Source organism: Chenopodium quinoa, unplaced genomic scaffold (genome assembly GCF_001683475.1).
Source record: "Chenopodium quinoa cultivar QQ74 unplaced genomic scaffold, ASM168347v1, whole genome shotgun sequence".
Taxonomy (NCBI): Eukaryota; Viridiplantae; Streptophyta; class Magnoliopsida; order Caryophyllales; family Amaranthaceae; genus Chenopodium; species Chenopodium quinoa.
Genome location: NW_018744878.1, coordinates 3319195 through 3342458, shown reverse-complemented (window position 1 = coordinate 3342458; position 23264 = coordinate 3319195). Strand labels below are relative to the sequence as shown.

General features: G+C 34.1%; 1 protein-coding gene across 1 annotated transcript; it reads right to left on the bottom strand.

Moving 5' to 3' along the window:
• Positions 1-14537: 14537 nt before the first annotated feature.
• LOC110705559 (GATA transcription factor 12-like) lies at positions 14538-17654 on the bottom strand. The gene is made up of 2 exons (XM_021883449.1): positions 16476-17654; positions 14538-15670 (listed from the first exon to the last, which is right to left on the bottom strand). The coding sequence occupies exons 1-2, from the start codon at positions 16857-16859 to the stop codon at positions 14903-14905; spliced, it is 1152 nt and encodes a 383-aa protein (XP_021739141.1). The 5' UTR covers positions 16860-17654; the 3' UTR covers positions 14538-14902.
• Between the last annotated feature and the right edge of the window lie 5610 nt (positions 17655-23264).

Here is a 23264-nt window from a genome sequence, read left to right as displayed (position 1 = left end):
GTATTATTAAATTAATTCAAAGTTGCTTTACTTTTGATGGGTGTTTTAGTCTATGGACTTCAACCAATTTTATGCATTTTATTAGTGGCAATAATGTTTACTTAATGTGGTAAATTTACAATATATATTACAATTTAAAAACCTGATCCAACAATAATGACAATTTAAAATAAAATTAAAAATAAAAATAAAAAAATCACTTTAGCCACAACTCTCATGATTTTTTTGGTATATTGTTCGTGGTCTAGAAACTTAAAAGCAAGAAGATAGGATAATGGATTATTAGCTTATCACCTCCCCCCCCCCCCCAAAGAACTATGTACAATTAGAGGATTCGGTCTTATGAGCTTAAAGCTATAAGGTGAATTCCTAAACAACTACACCAAACAAGCTTGATATAAAGTATAGAGTAGATAGATGAAAACTTTACCACCCGATTCTAAATAGCCCAATCAATGTAGAGTAGTACTCCGTATTCTGATTCTGACAATTTGCATATGTACATTTATCGTGTATTATAAGTTTTGATTAAGAATGGGAAGAATAATACCGTACTTTTATTCTACAAAGAAAATTTAAGTGGGTCCTTACTCCTTAATTAGCATAATAGAGCACATGTTAAGCCAATAAAACTTATAATTGTTTGAAAAAAAAAATGTATGTAAATAACAGAGACTGTTTACAATGATTGTGGAAGAATCCTCCATGCATGGAAACCCATCTACAATGAGAGATAGCGACCATATTTAGTTTCATTCGAAGTGCATTAAAGATCGATCATATTCATGCATTATAGATGTTATAAGTCGTGACTTATGACTTTTACATTTTTTTTTCTTTTTTAACCCACTTTTACATGTTATTAGGATCTATTCTGATTTACTCGTAATGAACTAAACTGAATTGTTTATGAGATAAGAAAATTAGGAACCGAACTAAATTGTGTTGAGCTAAACGGAACTGAACTTAAATTAAGCCAAAGAGAACAGGGTCTTAGGGTTTATTCTTATTGACTGAACTCAACTGAACTGAATTGAACTGAAATGAATATTTTATAAGAGAAGGAAATTAGGAGCTGAATTGAACTGAACTGAAATAAACGTATGAGAACAGGCCCTTTATTTTAACTATTTTAAGACAATTTTAGATTAATTAAAATAAGTTTGTGTAACAAAAAATTAAAATAAGTTAAATAGATTAAACTCTAACCCCAATCAAAAAGAAAAAAAAAAAAATCCTCTTACCATTGGATTTTTTTTTTTTTTTTTTTTTTTTTTTTTTTTTTTTTGTAAAGCATTACCCTCGGAATATTAGATAATTGAGAATTGATGATATAACGGAGTGAATAATCATTTGAGAAGCAAAAACCTAAGTATATACTTGTATGTTTGAACCTTCATTGATCTACACTAATTAGCCACTCTAATATAAACTATAAACTAAATTTGAAATTATTAAAATTACTCATGTACTCCGTATTATATATGGTCAAATTCTTTTCATAGTACAGTATATCAAATTAAGTTTTATTACAAACCCATTATTACAAAGACTTACAAGTTACAATATCATTCTTTAGTGTCTAAACATTGAATTTTATCTTCACTATAAGATGAAGAAATTGTGTGTTTGTGTGCGCGCGCGTCTGCTTGTTACTCTCTCAAACCCTTAGGTTGAACATGCATTTAGACAGTTAAAATTACAAGTACTTATTAGTATAGACTAATGAATGGAAAGCTGTGACATTTTAAAAGAAAAAAGTAGGTAAATAAAGTCATGTAATACTTCAATTTATAATTTCCTGAAAAGAACCAAGCATAAATATATGGAGTCATCCCAAAGAAAGCAGTCGAGGTATATTTTTCCAAAAACGGAGAGTAGAAACTAGAATTAAACTTTAAACTAAAATAGTAAGAGTATCCCAAACCTTAGGAAGCATCTAAAAGGCATCAATAGACTATGAGAGTAAGGTTTCCAATTAAAAAAGAAAAGTGCCAACAACCATAAAATATATTTCCCTTTGTTCATGATATATCCGACACAGTCAACATTACACACATGTCAAATTTGGCTTTATTTTTATATAATTAAATATTAATGAAAATTATTTTAAAAAGTATGTTATGAAACTTTATATTAATATCTATCCAACAACATTATGTTAGTAAAAAATTATGATCAAAGCTTATACATGAATACTGAAAAAAGTCCAACATTTAGCTGGGACGGAGGAAGTATACTTACATACTCCGTATGTAGCTGATTTTTTGGATTTATATAAGTTTTAAAAAGGTACTAATACTTGCATATATGAAGCTGTAAAAATAATGTGTTACAATATGATACATACATGTATTCAGTACATAAACTTTGTATAATCTAGTACTACTGTGTAATTAAATTAAAAAATATTAATGATCAAAGGTGTACCTAGTTAAAGGGAATATTAGGTCGTATTTACTTCAAGCGTCGCAATCTTTCTCCATACCTCGATTGTATCAAGAATGATATTCTTTGTATCTAAGAGGGAGCTAAGCTAGTAAAGAATATATTCTATGCAATAATGTCTTACATCAAATTGTAATAAATTCATATCATCAGTAAACAAAAACCTAAGAAAATCAGCAGAAATATATAAATATTCAAGAGTAAAAGATTTTATCTACTTCTATATAAAAAAAACATTGAAACTTAATATTCTTTGCTTTAAATTTAGGTATTAGTTGTTTGAATTTGAATGGTAAAGGGCAAAATTAAGGCAATAACATGATAGTACTGGTGACTAGAACATGGGTGCATGCAGTGAAGACCATGTGATAATCTCCGTTAAGTCTGCTGCCTAACTACGCATTATTTTTTTAATTATTTAATTAATTTTGACTTATCTACGTTTATTTTCAGCCACCCCTAATTATTTTTTTATATATATATTTTAATTTATAAAATATATTATGATTTTTATTGAACATGCTATATGACAGGCCCGCCCTCCCAACCCAAATTTTCACCTAAAAAAATTAATAAAAATAAAAAATCTAAGGTTAGAAAATTTATTACTTTACAAATATAATGTCAATGACCAATCAAAGTTTACGAGTTATTAACGGCTCAGAAGTTAAGAGTATGTCTTAGTAAACAAAATATGGTCATGTATAATAATAGAAGGATTTGTAATACGCGTATGAAGACTACTATTTATGGCATGGTTTACAATTATGGTGAGGGTACGTTTTATGTGTCAACGAGACAACAATATAATAATGTGAATGAAGATAACATACAAAAACATAGAGCAAATAATAAGGAGCGTATAATATAGACGTTTTACATGAAAAAATTGAAAATCTCTATATTTTAAAAGAACGGAAAAATCTATCCCTGTGATTGAAATTTAAATATATAAATAAGATAATGACGATGTATTCAAGGTTTCTCAAGCCTAGAGCTTGGTGCTTATTATCACTTTAGACACTTCAATTTTCTCTCGGAAGTTTTTCTAACCTCTCTAATATGAATACTATGTTTGATATTTTTAGACGATATATTTAAACATGCATTTATCATGACGATAAGCCAAGGTTTGTGAATCGGACATATCATTAAGTCATTTTAAACATGATAAATTAATCGTGTGCATGACAGATCGATTGATAATGAAAGTGGCGTGGCTTAATAATCACGAACGTAAAGCTCAAATAAAGGTGAATTTTTCTATGGCCCATAGACGAATTCGGATCACGTATGACCTACTTTCAACACTGCATCCTCTTCTTAGATTGCATTCTCATTGTAACAATCACAGTGTTCTACTCCAATTGATGCGACTCAACCAGTAGTCAACCCTAGCGACTCCATCTTCGTTAAAAAATTCTCCACAGCCCAACATAATAATCGACTTCTTTCCAAATGAAAACTTACACTTTAATAAGTTGGATTCAGATAAGTGCAATTCAGATGAATATAACCCGCTCCATTAGGAATCATTGAAACAAAACAAACAACTCAACATCTTGGTAAATCATATGGACAAACATATATCAAGCAACAAGAAACAAGAAGCTACAAACGTTCCACATAATAACAAAACTATAAAAATTAAGAATTGAAATTAGCTAGTTAAACATACTTATAAAGAATTGGCCTATGGATCAGTTTAGCTGTTGCCTAGGATCCTGTAACGATTATAACTTGATATGGTCATATGATTTTAACATTAAACTATATTATTAATGTTGTGCGACAGCGGAAGCAAAGGTCGAAAACAAACAAGAAAACAATAAAGAAATTCAATGCAAACAATAAGAACAACACCAAGAATTTACGTGGTTCACTATCGATGTGATAGCTACGTCCACGGGCACCGAGATCGAATGATTTCACTATAAACTGCAAAGATTACAAAGATGATTCTTGTATTTCTCAAGAACGGCTCTCACTCTGTCTCTCTTAACCCTAATACTGATATTAGGGAGGTTTTATATTAATCCCTAATTAAAAGATACTTGGGCAAAAAGATAATAAAATAAGATAACCTAAAACCGCAAAATCCGCGTTCCGTATTTTTCCTTCACCGCCCGGTCAGACCGGGCAAGGTCTGCCCGATCGGGCGCGAGAAGAAAACTCCATACGAATGCTTCAACGTATCCAACCCCCACCGCCCGGTCAGACCGGGCAAGGTCTGCCCGATCGGGCGAAGGCTCGCCCGGTCGGGCGAAGGCTCGCCCGGTCGGGCGCGAGAGCAGCTTCTTCAACGAATTTGCCAGGCACCTCTTCTTCTTCCGCCCGGTCAGACCGGGCAATGTCCGCCCGATCGGGCGGACAAAGCTACGAAGTACGAGTCACCTAATATACTTATCAACAATCTCCACCTTGACGAGAACTCGTAGTCAGCAAACGACCCCATCAAGACATAGTGAAAAAACATCTCAAGCCAAACCCGATGCAGGACTCATGCATAAGCCATACATCCCGATAAGTCTTCAACCAAGACCCATCACATACTCGTCTCCAAGTATAACAACTCATAATGCTCCACCTGCATCACAAGCCCCGGGCAAGCTCCACCTTAAGGCCAACACACCTACACCAGGAGCTCCCCAACTTCGCCCCTCAGGGCCTACTACATCACGTAGTAATCAATATTTAGCAAGTCTAAGCAATGTTTAAACTTGCTAAACGGAACAGGCTTAGTGAAGAAATCAGCCGGGTTGTCAGCAGTCCCAATCTTCTTCACCTTAATCCTCTTGTCAGTACGTAAGAAATGATACCTGACATCAATGTGCTTCGTCCGATCATGGTGTACTTGATCTTTAGCTAAGCAAATCGCACTTAGACTATCACAATACACTGTAGCAAAATCCTGTGCAATACCCAGTTCACCTACTAGGCCTTTGAGCCAAATAGACTCCTTAGCTGCAGAAGTTAAAGCCATATACTCAGCTTCAGTAGTTGACAACGTAACTGATGACTGCAATGTAGACTTCCAACTAACCACAGAACCACCCAAAGTGAACACATAACCAGTCACAGACCTCCTGGTATCCACATCAGCTGCATAATCAGAATCACTGTACCCAGTGACCAAGCATTCCCTACCATTCCCGTACACAAGACCAATATCAGTTGTCCCTCTCAGGTAGCGAAAAATCCTTTTCACCCCTTGCCAGTGTTCCCTCCCAGGTCGAGCCATAAACCTGCTTACAACACTAACAGCATGCGCAATATCCGGCCTAGTACAGACCATAGCATACATCAAACAACCAACCGCGTTTGCATATGGAACTCTAGACATATAAGACAACTCCTCCTCTGATTGAGGTGACATAGACAAAGACAACTTACAACTAACAGTAGTTGGCGTACTTATAGGCTTCGATTTTTCCATCCCAAAACGAGACAAAATCTTTCCAATGTAGCTTTTCTGAGTCAAGAAAAGCTTACCTCTAGCCCGATCCCTGTAGATCTCCATACCCAAAATCTTCCTAGCTGCACCCAAGTCTTTCATGTCAAACTCCGAGTTAAGCATCTCCTTTAATCTAGCAATATCAGATTTATTCTTTGTGGCAACCAACATGTCATCAACATATAACAAAAGATAAATCATGGAACCATTATCCAGCTTACTATGATACACACAGCAATCATATGAATTCCTGTCAAAACCTTGTGAAACCATAAAAGAATCAAACCTTTTGTACCACTGTCGGGGGGATTGCTTAAGTCCATACAATGACTTTAGCAATCTGCAGGCATAGTGTTCCTTTCCAGGAACTTCGAATCCTTCGGGCTGCTTCATCAGAATCTCCTCCTCCAAATCGCCATGAAGGAAAGCCGTTTTAACATCCAACTGCTCCAGCTCAAGATCAAAATGTGCTACAATTGACAATAACACACGGATAGAAGTATGTCGAACCACAGGTGAGAATATCTCAACAAAATCAACCCCTTCTACCTGACTGAACCCCTTAGCAACTAGCCTAGCCTTAAAACGTATTTGCTCAGTTTCCGACAACCCTTCTTTCTTCTTGTAAATCCATTTACAACCCACAAGCTTCCTCCCTTCCGGTACCTTTACCAGTTCCCACACTCTGTTCTTGTAAAGGGACTGCATCTCTTCACCCATTGCGGCAAGCCATTGCGCAGACTCACTACAACTAATTGCTTGTTTATATGTGGCAGGTTCAAATGACTCTACATCATCAGCTACACTCAATGCATAACCTGTCATCGCATCAACACAGCAATTTCTTCCCTCCATCTCTTCAATCAATCTAACAGGCTTCTTGATAACTCGTTTAGGCATCTCAAGAATGGTGTCAGGTTGACTAGATGACCCCTGATTAGATTGCTCCACCTCATCCCCAGAGTTAGAATGAGTAGGAGTAATCTCAGGTTCAGGAGTACCCGGCACTGGAACATCAGCATCATCATCAATATATTGTACCCGAGGTAAATCAGCAATGGTAGACTGATGTACCTCAAGTACCCCATCTGTCTGTAATAAATTGTCTCCTTCCCTTCTCAAATCTGAAATCTCTGCATTTTTAATTGAATACATGGTGTTTTCATCGAAAGTAACATCCCTACTAAGAATGACCCGACCCTCCGAAGGTGAAAAAATTCTAAACCCCTTCACACCATCCCCGTACCCAACAAAACACCCCTTCTTGGCTCGTGGATCCAGCTTACCCTCAATAACATGATAATAAGCAACACAACCAAAAATCTTCAAATTCGAAAAATTAGGCAACTTACCACTCCAGATCTCAAACGGAATTTTGGAATCAATTCCAGAATGAGGACCCCTATTAATGACATAACAAGCTGTTAACACAGCTTCACTCCAGTACCTCCTCCCAAGCCCTGCATTAGAGAGCATGCATCGGACTCTCTCTAGCAGTGTCTGATTAACCCGTTCTGCTACACCGTTCTGCTGTGGTGTCTTCCTGACAGTATGATGCCGACCTATACCCTCATCTGCACAGAACTGATTAAACTCGTCTTTGCAAAACTCTAGCCCATTGTCCGTTCGTAGCTTCTTGATCTTCCTTCCTTGTCGATTTTCCACCAAAGCTTTCCATTGCTTGAAAACTTTGAAGGCCTCATCCTTTGACTTAAGCAACCTAAGCCATGTGTATCGGGACTTGTCATCAACAAATGACACAAAATAGTGGTAACCTCCCATACCTTCAACTCTAGATGGACCCCAGCAATCTGAATGGATGTAATCGAGCACTGCATCAGTAATGTGAGCACCCTTGCTGAACTTTGACCTGTGTTTCTTACCAAACACACAATGCTCACAAAATTCAAGGTTGGCAACCTTGACCCCGGATAGAAGACCCCTCTTGGACAATAGCTGCATCCCCTTCTCCCCCATATGACCAAGCCTCATGTGCCAAATCTTAGTCATCTCCTGGTGAGATACAGATGCGCAAACCGCAGAACTAGGCAGTGTAACACCCTCAAAAACATAGAGGGTGTTCCTTTTGATACCCTTAAGTACCAACTCAGAACCTCTGAAAATACACAACTCCCCATCTGAAAACACACCATTGTACCCCAATTCATCCAGGGTACCCAATGAAATCAGATTCTTTCCTAAAGCAGGAACATGCCGTACATTAGTCAAAGTTAACCTCCGCCCATCAACAGTCCTCAACCTCATGGAACCAATACCTGTGACCTTACATGGAGCATTGTTACCGACTATAACCATACCCCCATTGCGAGGTTCATATGTATCAAACCAATCTCGACGTGGACACATATGGAACGAACACCCCGAATCTAGAACCCAGTTATCAGATAAATCATCAGACCTAGCAGAACTGACTAATGCTAAATCTTCCTCTGAATTATAGCTCTCATTCGGTTTCTCTTCAACTACAGCAGCCTGGGACTTGTTTTTCCTCACCGGACAATTATTCCTAAAGTGACCCGGTTCTTTACAGTAATAACATGTTTTAGTAGTAGTTTTACTAGATCCATCCTTGCCGTTTCCAGCACCCGACCCAGCATTGTTCCCCTTGTTAAACCCCTTATTCTTTTTAGACTTTCCGGACTTAACAAATAACCCACTACCATTATCCCCATTATCACTCGTAGCTTTCATTCTGAGTTCCCTAGTATGAAGTGCTGCCTTCACTTCTTCTAAGGTTATAGAATCCTTACCAACAACAAAAGACTCTACAAAATTCTCAAAGCTAGACGGTAGAGATACAAGTAAAATCAACGCAGCATCCTCATCATCAATTTTAACATCTAAATTACGTAAATCAAGCAAAATAGAGTTAAGTTTTTCTAGATGTTCCCGTAAGGAAGTACCTGACTGCATCCGGAGGCTAAACAACCGCTGTTTCAGTAATAATTTGTTGGTCAACGACTTAGTCATATACAATGACTCCAGCTTCAGCCACAATCCAGCCGCCGTTTCCTGATCAGCAACCTCCGTGATGATTTGATCATCAAGACTAAGTAATATGGTAGAGTGTGCCTTCTCTTCCATAACTTCTAACTGCGAGTCAGTCGGTCCGTCTCCTGACTCCGAAGTAGTACTCTTTGGAGCCAACGGACGCCATATCTGCTGTTGTTTTAACAGAGCCTTCATCTTAATTTGCCATAGCCCGAAACTATTTTTCCCGGTAAACTTCTCAATTCTTATTGTTGAATCTCCTGCCATTGTTATCTTCAAGAAACTCTCCAAGGATTGAACCTGAGCTCTTGATACCAATTGTTGTGCGACAGCGGAAGCAAAGGTCGAAAACAAACAAGAAAACAATAAAGAAATTCAATGCAAACAATAAGAACAACACCAAGAATTTACGTGGTTCACTATCGATGTGATAGCTACGTCCACGGGCACCGAGATCGAATGATTTCACTATAAACTGCAAAGATTACAAAGATGATTCTTGTATTTCTCAAGAACGGCTCTCACTCTGTCTCTCTTAACCCTAATACTGATATTAGGGAGGTTTTATATTAATCCCTAATTAAAAGATACTTGGGCAAAAAGATAATAAAATAAGATAACCTAAAACCGCAAAATCCGCGTTCCGTATTTTTCCTTCACCGCCCGGTCAGACCGGGCAAGGTCTGCCCGATCGGGCGCGAGAAGAAAACTCCATACGAATGCTTCAACGTATCCAACCCCCACCGCCCGGTCAGACCGGGCAAGGTCTGCCCGATCGGGCGAAGGCTCGCCCGGTCGGGCGAAGGCTCGCCCGGTCGGGCGCGAGAGCAGCTTCTTCAACGAATTTGCCAGGCACCTCTTCTTCTTCCGCCCGGTCAGACCGGGCAATGTCCGCCCGATCGGGCGGACAAAGCTACGAAGTACGAGTCACCTAATATACTTATCAACAATTAATCTGACCGTGCAGAGTGCAATTATATTCCTCTTTCTCACATCATCTCATGCATTTGCCGATATTAATCTAACTTAATTTAATTAATTTGATTCTCTCTTTAATATAATTAAAATTAATTATATAATGTACCTCGAAAAGTGTGTAAACTAAGTAAAGAGGTTAATCATGCTAACAACTGGGGCAGCTTGATTTGGAAAGCGGAAAACAATGTTAAAAACAGAGGTTAATCATGAATAACTCTGCTACTAACATTCTCTGAACTCATGAGGTAAAACTCTGAATTTTTTTATCAATCATCATCTAGGTGATTATTGGTCAATTTTTATTTTTTTCTAGTTTATTTTTATTTATTTTTCTACTGTGTACAAATTATTGGGTTAGTTTTCCAATGTACTTCTTTTGATTTTATTAATTACACCGACAGTTTTTATATCACTCAAATGTTTTGTAAATGGACTATATTAACATTATATAGAATAGGACATATTACGGAGTACTATAATGTAGTAATAATATTGTGGAAAATTAATATTCCCTCTATTTTAGAATATACTCTTATACTCTTGTACTAGCTATGAATTTTAAGGTTGTTTCCGAAGCAATGTATAAGGTTTTAAGGGTAATTTAAAGTTGTCGAGGGAGAGAGTTAAAAGTGACGCGTAAAAAAGTGAGTTGGCAAGAGCAATTAGCTATGTTAAAGATATTCATGATAAAAAAAAAAATGCATACATTGGCAAATATCTACAGTCATAGTGAGAAGATCATCATAAAACAGGATTTTGTGCTAGTTTTTTTTTAGTTCGACTAATAGCCAATATTTGAGTATACCATAAATCATTGGAGTTTATACACATATCCATTCCTGTTACCAATCTCATATAACCAAGTTAAACCATTAATACACATAATTCTTTACTCATGTAGCTCAACAAGTGAAATGAGGGTGTTTTTTTTTATGGTAGCTCAAACCTTATACTACCTCAGGTCCAAATTACTCGGAACTTTAGAATATTTTATATCTCACAAATAATACACCAAAGTTGCGAGTAAGTTGGACCAGAGGTAGTATTGAATTCCACCCTACTCTCAAGTGAGGGATAGCTCAAGTGATTAGAGCTTCCCTCCCGATTATAGGTCCTGTGATCGATTCTCACCCCCGCCCTTATGACTCTCTAAATACAAATATATATATATATATATATTTGTTTTATTATTTTTTTTTGGAAAATTTGCAAATTGCAGCCATTTAAAGTTCGTATTTTGCAAATTGCAGCCCAAAAGTTCATATAAATTGTAAATTGCAGCCCGATTCAACATTTTCATCGGTTTACAAGTTGAAAAATCTTTCATTAAGGTTGTAGGGGTCATTTAAGGCCCTAAGGGTCCGTATTGAGCTCGGAATTAGCAAAAAAATAATGCAAATATCTCGTTTAGCGTAACAAAAATGTATCGATTTGTGGGAAACTGTAAATATGAGACACTTACGTTATTTTTTTGCTAATTTTGAGCTCAATTCGGGACCCTAAGGAATAAAATGACCCCTACAACCTTAACTGAAGATTTTTCAACATGTAAACAGATGAAAAAATTGAATCGGGTTGCAATTTACAATTTATACGAACTTTTGGGCTGCAATTTGCAAAAAAAAAAAATTAAATGGCTGCAATTTGCAAAATACGAACTTTAAATGGCTGCAATTTGTAAATTTTCCTTTTTTTTTTATTTTTTTTTTATATGAAGATATTTTGAGGACGAGATAGTACATGCCGTAAAGTGTTGAGGGTCAATCATGTAGCAATATATTATGCCGTTTATGCGTATATAATTTTTGTTTGAATAAAGTGATATGACTCCACTTATCAGTTCAATCACAACCTTTAGGACTTCTAAAGCATCAGTCGGTTACTTCTCGGTACGATAATTAGATTGTATGATTCCGTACACTTTATTTGATGTGATGGTACTCTAACAGTATGTCTACACATATCGATAAATATGTTCCTATATCACAATATTTATTTCGATATTTCATCATATAACTTCGTTTATTGTTCTACTAGTACTTCGTTTAATGATCGAATGATATACACCGTCAATTCTTACTTATTCTTCCTATCATGATTAACAAAAACAATAAAAAAAAAAACGAGATTTTACATGATTCACTAAAAACAAGTTAACTATGTTCATTGAAGGTGAGAGGAGAGTTTTATTGACCTAGAACATAACCATATACAAAACTACTAGGTTAAATCCTAAGAGAGTATTAGGTTGAAAACAGGCCTGAAAACGTAAAATCGTAGCTAATATAATAATTAGGTCTAACTAATTTAAGACGTATACTAATAAAATTTAATGGGAATGATCTTTTCGTTTGATAAAAAATATGGTTACATTTAACTTTTTAAGGTCAAAGTTTAAAATCTTTGTTCGAAAATTGTCACTCATATGATCATCAAATATTGATATTTGAAGGGGCTTTTTTTTTTTTTTTATCATAACTTTTAATAATAATATAGATACAGAGTATATTGAAAGTTCAAGGAGCAGAAAAAAAAATGTTTAGTTTACAAAAAACGAGGGACCCCAAAAACTTGTTTTGAGGATAATGTAAATACAGAGTAGTTTTGTTTAATTTGTCAACAAATTTAGTCGGCTACAAGAGGCAGGTCTCGCATATCTTTCTACCAATTCTTAACTACAAACTATTTTCATGATTGCAGGAGTTTATGCATCACTTTCATGCAATAATTTTGGCTAATTAGATTAAAACCCTTGAAAAAGAACTTCTAACCTTAATTCTTTTGCACTCTCTTCGCCAACCCTTGCTTCTAATTAAAATACCAAGCAATTGAATTGACAAATCATTTGGTACATGTCTTTGTCTCTTTTATTTCTTTTTTCCTTTTCTAGTGTTGAGAAAGGTACAATGACCATGTTTAAGAATACTTGGACTCTAGGGTGAAAAAATTAAAGCTTTACCGTAGAGAAAATTTCTTAATGGCTTTTGCTGCATTCACTTTTGTTTTCAACTTTGTCAAAGTATAAGAATATGACCTCTTCCTTAGGCACGAATTTCTAAACCCAATATTTTTATAATAGAACTCAGCTCATTTCAATTTTGTAGATCAAATTGTACTTTGTATAATGCATATTTTGGTAGTCGAAAAACAATGAAATACGCTTTTTTTTTCGAATGTACAATTCTACGTCTACAAAACTAAGAGTGTTATTTAATTACTCAAGTATCACCTCTGGAGTTTAAATAAGCGCAATCTCTTTAACCACCATCACCTATTTAAGGGGTACTTTAATGTACTTTTAAACGTATGTTTTTCTTTTTTCACAATAATAATGTAAAATATATAATATCTTAATTTCAATCAAATATAAAAAGACCACAAATCTTTGGACTTGTAATCTAATCAATTTATATGTATATACCCCTCCTATTTAATTTCTCAACCTAGCCACCTCCACGTTGCCAAATAATTTAAAGTTTTTATTACGTTAATTATATACGGTTAAAAGTGTGATATATATTATGAAAATATTTGCACGGAGATTAATTAATTAACTCGTCAACACCTAAAATAGTGACGATTATTTCGTATTATTACTTATAAAATGTATTTAAATCAGTACTGTAAAAAGTCAAAATAATGCATATATTGTGAAACGAAAAAAGTAAATTAAAAGTAAAAAAAACTGTTAATATCTCGAACTTAAAAATAATAATTAATGGGAGGGGGGGCAGGTCCCCTTTGCACTTACTTCTTTAGGGACACTTACTTGTAATTTAAAGAAGATGCACATGATTTCGCTTCAATGCGCCCTTAACAAGGGCCCCTCTCACCCTGCTCTGCCCTCTGATTCTACCATCACCCCTTTAAGTCACCATAACGGAATGTGGATGGATAGGTGTTGCACTACCATCCATCTTTCTTTTTTCTCTTTTCATTTTTTTAAGCTACCAATTCTTTGCCGACGATATTTATTTATAATTTTATCTTATGCGCATGAACCTCTCTAATTTAAATTATATGTATGGTGATAGGATTTGCATATCTCACATGCTCGGGTCGAATTATTAAAAGTAAATTATTACGTAATAATATCTAACGCATGTGCATCTCTGTTAGTGATAAGGTGGCACATGTACCGACATGTATTGTGCACAAGTTAAATAATAGTACTGAGAAAATTTTAAAAATTACGAGTATTTTTAACATTGAAACTTTGACGATTAATAGTGTCAATAATGTACCAACCACTTGTTCACAAGATTAGTTAAAGGCTACAGTACTATGACTAGTGTTAATTGGAAATCACAAGGGGCTTAGTTGGCAAGTCAATTACCCGCTAGTTGAGAATTTGAGAGAATTAAATTAGCAATTCAAGTTGTGCTTCATCAAAGATTGCTTTCTTTATTAGGTTAGGTTTAGTGATCATGTGATGGTTAGTGGAAGCACACTATTTTTTCCTTTTATTTTTTAATTTACTAAATCTCCCCCCCCCCCCCCCAAAAAAAAATAAATAAATAAATAAAGAACAAAAAAAGGGAAAGTGGCAAGACTTGACTTGTTAATGCTCATGCACGTCCAAAGATTAGTCAAGCTAATCATCGAACCAATTAAACGGAGAACAAAGTTGCCAATACATGGAAAATAATGTTTCTAAAGTTTGCCAAATTTGGCAAGGAGAAATAAAGGATTATGAATTATAATTATGTGGAAAAAAAAGGCTACACCAACAATTAATTTGCAAACAGCAATGCGCTCCCTGACTATTTTTTTTTCTTCTTTCTCTTCTATGCTCTTTTGAGCTAGGGTTTAATCCCCTGCTCGAATGTTGCTTTCAAAAAATTTCAAAAAGAACCAAAGAAAATTAAACTTGGAAAAATTGTTTCTTGAAATAAAAGGAAGAAAAACCTAGACAAATGCTAGCTACTATTACCAAACTCGTCTAAGATTAAAATTTTAAGTCCTCTTTGTTACCCCTCCCTAGCTAGCTAGCATAATTTGATCATTCGACTATATGAGTTGCCTATAGTCCGACCCGATATGTTGGTGGATCAAATAATCATCACCATTAGAAGGGTCGAACATCATATTGCTACTAGTATTTGGATTATGATGAATGAGTTGTTGATATTGGTGTTGTTGTTGTTGCATTTGTTGTTGCCTCATTAGTTCCTTTTGTCTTCGGAGCTCAATCACCTTTCGGTGGGAGTTCGAATGCTTTGTTAGCATGAAGGTCGGGCTTGCAGCGGGTCGGTACTCAGGCACCAACCGACCCGATTTGTACCTAACTCCGCAAGCGTTACAAAGCGTCTTCGGGCCCATAGGCCCGGTACGCCATTGTGGTGTTTTGTCGGTCGCACAATGCAAACACTTCCTCACCTCACCCCCAGAGGTCGGGTCCACCATGGGCCCAATCCCGCCCAAACTCGACCCTTTCTTTTTCGAACCGGCAGACTTTGTCGGCTTTGTGATCGGAACTTGCTCGTTACCGCCCGGGGCAAGGACAAGGAGGCGCGAGGCCCAATTGCACGGGGCAGCACGGGAGCGCTTGCTTCGGGCTTTCCCGGGCACGGCCATCTCCGGGCTAAAAATAGGGCTTGTCGGGAGCGGTGCTGCCCGGGTTGGTTCGGTCGGGTAATACCGGGTTTCTGACACGTCATCGGTTCGGGTCTTCATTGCTGACATGGCCGGAATGAGGTGGAATTTGTGCAAGTCTTCACTCGAAAATGATTCCTCCACAAAATTTGAGAGCCATTCTAGCTCAGCTAAATCGTCATACTGGCCAAACACAAACAAAAGATACATTAAGTTGATAGTAAATAAAATACTACTTATAATTGATAAAAACAATACCACAATATAAATTGATCATCATATAATTAAAATTTTGGCTTCATATATTGATTTATTCATTGGCTTTTTCTCCCTTTATTCATGGAGTACAAAATCAATGGACCCACAACGATTACTTCTTTCATAATGCATTCACTGACTCTCTTCACCCCCCACCCTTTTCTAGATAAAGACGTTAAAGGACAAGAAAAATTCATCAATTTTTCAAAAGAAATTGGCACAAAGAACAAAACTAGCTTGTAAAATTCCTTCATTTCAAATTTCTCATCATAAAAAGCAAAAAAAAAACCAAATTTCCGAACATTAAAGAATTCATGATTATTAACCCCTTAATGTCATTGTCTAAACCATATAACACTATATACTTTACCAATTAAAACAAACAAGATTCCAAACTCAAATCTTAATTCTTCGCTATATTATCCCTTACATTAGCTAAAATTCATCATTTTTATTTTTATTTTTATTTTTTTAAAAAAAACCCTTTATGAAATTCATAAATTATATCCATATTACTAATTACTTAAGTGAAATAACTAAATAAAATAAAAAATTAAACATGTTATAATGGCTAGAACTCTGGAAATTTCTTATAATGTCGGCCCTAGAGTTCTGGCTAAGAAGAACTCCAGGGCCGGTACCATTCTACATGACTCATACACCTTCTTAAAAAACTCCGTCTGAAAAGAAAAAAAAAAACTAGTATATAAGAGTAAATAATAAAACGTACCGGAACACCGAGCTCGCCGGAGAAGTGAGACCCAATATCCCCGGCAGGAGGAAAAATGGAGTCATTATTACCGGAGAAGGAAGAATTGCAGCTATCAACGGGGGTGACAACGGTAGAATCATCGGAATTATTAGAGTGATGAAGATTATCAAAAGAGGCATTAACATTAGTATTATCATTATTAATATTGTTACTAATATTGTTATTATTAGTATCATGAAGAACCACACCACCATTAATATTAGTATCATCATTAGAAAAATCAAGAAGGTCCTCAACAATAAAAGGGTCACCACTACAAGAGAGTCGCCTCTCGGGCGTGTTAATAAGGTGGTGGTGAGAAGGGGTGAAATGGCTGAATTCGGAACCCGAAGATGCTTCCATTGTTGTTATAATTGACGACACAAAATGATAATAATGGTGTGGTGGTGTAGTAGTAGTAGAGAGGTTTATTAGAGCAAAAGAGGAGAAAGTAGAATGGAAGTGTGTAAAATGTGTTGGGAAAAAAAAAGGGCAAGAGTTGTGGAAGAGAGAAAAAGAGGAGAGAGAAAGAATTGAAGTGGTGAGGAGAGACTTATGGAGTGGGGAGAAGAGAGAAGAGAGAGTGAATTGGCGTTTCAAAGGGACTTGTGGACAGCTGCTCTATATTACTTCCATTTTCCTTTATTTCTACTATAAATATAACATTTTTTTTTTTTACAATATGAATTAATTAAATTAATAAATGAATTTTGATTAGTTAATTAATTAGGTTTATTTAAAATAAAGTGGGGGAAAATACTTTGATGCCCTTTTCATTTTTAAGTGCTTTTTAGTGAGAGGAGGGTTGCTTGTTTTACCAGTTTTTGTCTCAATTTTGACACTTTTTTTTTTAATTTTTAAGACGTTGTACTTTTGATAGTTAAAGAGTGGACCATAATACCATATTTTTTATTTTGTTTATCTTTACAGCTAGTAATAGGGGTTAACTTGAGTTTCAAGTAGGTATTGTTGCTTCCAATTTTTTAAATTTTTTGTAATAAAAATATTGTATGTGAGTGTGTGCCTAGCTTTAATTCTTGATAGCATATTTTTTTGTGCAAGAAATATAGAATTCATATTTTTATGGGTAACGTTATTTAATATAGCAAGAAATATAGAATTCATATTTTTATGTGCCTAGCTTCCATTTTTAATACTGTATTAAATTGAGAATTTATCGACAATTTATATTAGTGTAATAAATACTTATCTATTATCAATTTTTTTCACTATTAGCTTCTTATATGCAGAGCATATATTTTTTCCTTTTTTTAAAACGGTTTTCAATCATAGTTCTCTATTTTCCTAATATTGCAACCCTATATTGAATTTTTACACTATTTGCCGCTCTATTCATCTCAATATATAATTTTCACAATAATATAAACTTTATATATTGCCCAAATGTCATTTAGCTCTGCTTTGCTAGGGTAAGTCCGAGGGCTCCGCTTGTACGTCTGAGAGCTCAACCTGTAAAACAAGGAAGGTTAATTGCCCCAGGGGTGTGACCCGGGAAAGCCCCTCCGATGCTTAAGTTAGCAAGAGTACTTTCTATAGAGAGAATTATACTTCCAGGTGGCAAAGTTGTACTTAGCTGGACAGAATAAGGGGAATTTGTATTTTACAATGATTAATGATGGGTTGGATCATGGAGGGTTATTTTCGTAATTTTAGATCATTAGGCTTAAGACAATGGACTTTGCCTAAATAGTTACTTTTTTTTACTAATAATAATTATTTTAAATCCTTTTTACTTGCGCTACTGTTATATGCATGTAATTCATTTGTTTCTGAAAGTTCGAACCACTTAACAATTATGTTGTCTCTAACAATTAATCGTCTTTGACCATGAATATTTTCAACTATGTACAGGTCAAAAATATAAAAAATTGATACACGAAAAATCTATAATAAGGAAAATCTAATAAGATTACACATGTTAAGTTATTCCTATTGTATGAATCATAATGTGATCAAAGTATATCTATTTTGACCACATAAATAGCAAGTGAGTCCAACTTCCAGAATTAGTAGAGGAAACAATAGGTTGGGCCGGGGAATGTGAAGCTTAATTCAAGAGAAAGAAAACGAAGATAGGGCAACTAAATTAAGACACCGTACCCAAAATGACAATTGGCTTATCTATTTGATAGTATATATCATAGGGGTTGGACTAGTTTCTTGATCTACATGTGTAGGTAAATTCTGAATACAAATAATTTTATACTAATTTATTTGTGTAATAATTTGAATTACATACTTATTGCGCGTGTGGTGCATGCAATTTATCTATATTAATTAATTATTTAATGCAATTGAACAATAATTATCAATAAGGTATATACATAAAATCCTAATAACGATAGTTGAAATTTTATTTTTATAAGAAAAATGGAGTTATATATATCAAATTATTTATACTCTAAAAAATGTCTCATGTAAAATGAAGTGCTATATCTAACCATTTAAATTGCTTGATCTTTAATTTTTCTGTATAAAATATGACCTAAACAAACCCGCAAACAACACTTGTCCCTTCATTATTTATTTCGAACCCTAATTAAAAACCTTAATATGGACAGTAAGTTCAACCCATAAACCAATTTGCGATTGAAATTGTTGAGAGATGAAACAAACGGAATGTTAAATGCTTTTCGTTGCCGAAAAAAACCCTTGACATCACTTCATTATTAGCTTAGTGATCGAAAAACATTTTGGAGATGAAATGGTATAGGTAAATATTGTGCTAAATTTATTAATATAAATCTTAATACTGAAGTGTTAATCCTGTTAAGTCATAATATAAAATTGATTATTAGAAATCAGAGTGAATTAAACTTAAATTAGAGTGAAAGAATTGGCGAATATTTAATTTTGACCTTTTTCTGTTTAATTTATTTTCCTTATTAGTTATCCTAAAATTTTTGTAGCAAAACATATAATTGCATCAAATTATTATGCTAAACTCTCCACCCATGATATGTTCTATAGTAATATTACTTATTATTATACATATAATAATATTACTGCTCCATTTTAATTTGCCTTGATGTGGTATTCACTTTAGATAAATTTATAAATTTTGTTTGTGGGTGGTAAATAGAGAAAGAAAAATACACTGGTATGTGATGAAGAGAGATGAAAATAACTAAAAAAAAAGTTATTAGAAATAAATTAATTAAAACATTTGTTGCAAATATGTAAATTCGAACAGGATGAGAATTGTTAAATATTGAGTACGTCAAAAATTTCATGTAAAATGAATTAGACGAACTTTGTAAAGCTAACTAGTTACTCTTAAGTCTCTAACTTCTATCTTGTTTAAGACTTTAACATGTTGACCTAAATATCATATAATTGATCAGACATAAAGCTAAACTAATAACTAATATATAAAGCTGAACTTTTTTTACCCCACACGACAATATCACTTGAAATTTCAGTATTTCATTAAGTGTCGTGTATGATACAACGACAAATAAGTATTAGCATAACACACATTATACCAAATAAACAAACTTTGGAAGAGATTTTTAAAGAATATAAATGGTGCTAGACTTTAAAGTTTTAATATCTTACATATATGAAATAAAGTACATCAAGGCCATGTTTGGTAAATGGCTTTTTGGTTAGCTTTTGGCTTTTTTATGAGGTCAAACAGCCAAAAAATGTGTTTGGTAATTGGCTTTTTAGCCAGTGAAAAAGCTGGCTTTTAAGCCAAAATGAAAAAACTGCTTTGAGTAGCTTTTTTGTTGGCTTTTGGCTTGTTGGCCCACAAATTATCTAATAAACAGCCAACTACCAACAATTAATTTACCAAACACTTTTATATACAGTCAGCTTTAACCGCCAATTTCAAAAGTCATTATAAACAGCCAAACATACCAGCTGGTCAAACAAGCCAAGTGAACCAGCCAACAGCCAACCGCCAACAGCCACTTGCCAAACAAGGCCCAAGTCTTGTGTGTGGTTAGCTAGCTACATGATATGAACATATTTGTTTAATTTATAGGAGTAACCTTTTATTTTTTCATAAGAGAAACTTATTTTGTTTATAAGAGTAACCTAATAATTCATTATATGAGAAACATTAATTATAAATAATAATAATACTAATAATAATAATAATAATAAGGTAAACCCCATTATTGTTCATTGGAGTAAAATCTATTTTCTTTTATTTTGACAATTAAAAGCTCTACTTGCTCAAAATTTCTCGTTAAATAATATAACCATCTAACTAAGGGTCTGTTCACATTTACTTAATTTCAGTTCAGCTCTAATCAGTTCAGTTCAGTTCAGTTCAGCTCCAATCAGTTCAATTCAGTGCAGCTCCTAATTTCCCTCTCTCATATAACATTCATTTCAGCTTAGTTCATTTCAGTTCAATTCAACTCCAATCAGTTCACTTCAGTTTACTTCAATTCAGCTCAGTTCAGTAAATGTGAACAGACTCTAACTTGAGTAATCTCATAATTTGAACATTGCTATAACCCTCACTACTCAATTAATTGTCTTGTATGTTAAGTTGTCACACCCTCAAGTATGATTGATCACATATACTATGTAGGAATTTGTAAATTTATATAATTTTCTTATAAATTAATTTGCAATTTTTACATCATAATTTTTTATCTAGAAAGTACTTTAAAATATGATACATTTAACTACATCCCAACCTCTACTTCCACACCCTCTTCAAGAAAAAAAGTAACATAAATGGAATAGCGGTAATATTGGGATCAATTCCAATGGCTGACTACCGTACAATGTACATGTTCTTATGACATTATTCTTTTTATTTTTAATTCAGATAATTATAAGATGATTATGAATTCTTAATTGTATTTTTCTAAATAACAAAATAAAAGAGACTAAAATTGATCTTAAATTCAACTCCTTTGGAATCGATCTAGCAGGTTTGTCGCTGCGACTCGTGCATTAGCGTCCAAGTTTACAGCCGGATTCTCTTCCCCTTTACTCTTTTTTTTTTTTTTTTAATCTTTAAATTTTTTTTCTTTTTATTTTCCTTTATTTAGGGAACTGTGCCCTTTTTTTTTGTTTTTTTTTACTTTTTACATTTTTTTTTAATTTGTCTGATTTTATCCATTTAATAATTCATTTTTTGTTTGTTAATTAATTAGGATTATCTCAAGCTCTACCCCACTTAATAAGCACGACGTTACAGCTCACCATGTTATAAAAATTAACAGTTGGGACGTCACTGACGTGTCATTCAATGATTGGCTTAACTAATTTTTACTTACATTTAACTGATTACGTTAATTTATGTCTAGAAAAAAAAGTACATTTCTATATAAGTGGATTAGCTGACACTTGGTAGTACCTGATTAGATATGCACTAGGTGAGTGGGACCTTCAATGTAGTGTCAATCCCGAGGTATAGAATATGTGGATAATCTTAAGGAATAATCTGAGTATGCTACTCATTAATAACACAAGGAAATGTAATAATAGTAATTCATTCCCCCCCAAAAAAAAAATTAAAAAAAAAAGATAAAAGAAAAAGATTAGTATATAGTTTTGTGTTAAGTGGTAGCATAATGTGTAGTGCAAACACATTCAACCTACTCATTACTAATTGCATCCAACTCACTTCATGTACATGTAAAAAAATTCATTTAATTTGGGATGGATATGATCCCAATATTTTATGAAATCTTTTATCGCTTTTGTTTGGAGCAATTTCTCATAAGGTTATTATCATTTTTTTTGTCTTGAATATACTACTGTTTTTACCTTTATTTGGTATGATTTGTCCAACTAGATTTCTTATACTTCCTCCGTTTTTTTATTATTGCACCATAGAGGTTGGATACAAATATTTTGGTAGTGGAAAAAAGTTAGAGAGAGAAATGTAAAAATACAAAATTGCCCATTTGACATATTTATAAATTAAAAAGTAAGTGTGAAAAGCAAGAGTATGTTGGGTATTTGTAGTGTGAACACAAGTAATTTTTTTCCTAAAGAGGAAATGGTGTAATATTTGTGAAACTTCCTAAAAAGGCAAGTGGTGCAATAATAAAAGAACGGAGGAAGTATTAAAGAAAAATGATGCTCGAAATTTGATCTCAAAAATTTAATCAAGTAAATCAACTAAGTTAGTTGGCACCTACGTTAGTTAATAACTATAGCAATACATCTGATTGTTTTGCTATAAGGCTATGCGTTGATAACTTAATTTGAGCCTTGATCGATCAAATGACGATTCCTCCTTCAAAAACACATTTGATAGAAATTTTATTGAGGTTGGTAGCCATAGGCCACAAGTGACCCTAGTGCCACCAAATTTGCAAGCAAATACCTTCAATAATACCCAATTGAGAGTTCCTATTCAACAATTGTGACACCAAAATCATAAAAAGGCATAAGAAGATACATGCATCTAGCAAGCTCACTCCTTGTAATTGTCAATAATGATTTACTAATGTTGTCTACTAAATTCAGCTAATGTCACGCCAATCATTTTAGTAAAAAGATTCAAGAATTATCATTTGCTATGTGTATGCGATGTGCTCCGTAGCATGTATGAAATGAGAAAATTAATTAGCTTATTGATTTTGTAAACAAAGCTTATTGAACGGATAATGAATAGTTAATTACTGAAAACTATGTAATTCTCCCTTAATCGTAAATTAGTTGACAGTTGATGATCACATGCGCATATAAGCATATTTACTTGTCCGTTAATTAAATGTTATGTGCAACTTTGAGATATTATTTGTGAGATGTGAAATATTTCAAAGT

What these genes read in the sequence shown, in the direction of transcription:
- LOC110705559 (XM_021883449.1), bottom strand. Translation starts at nt 16,859, where the DNA reads ATGGAAGCATCTTCGGGTTCCGAATTCAGCCATTTCACCCCTTCTCAC. An exon ending in CCGGCGAGCTCGGTGTTCCG is followed by an intron (nt 15,671 to 16,475) that starts GTACGTTTTATT and finishes GTGTTTGGCCAG; the next exon opens with TATGACGATTTAGCTGAGCT.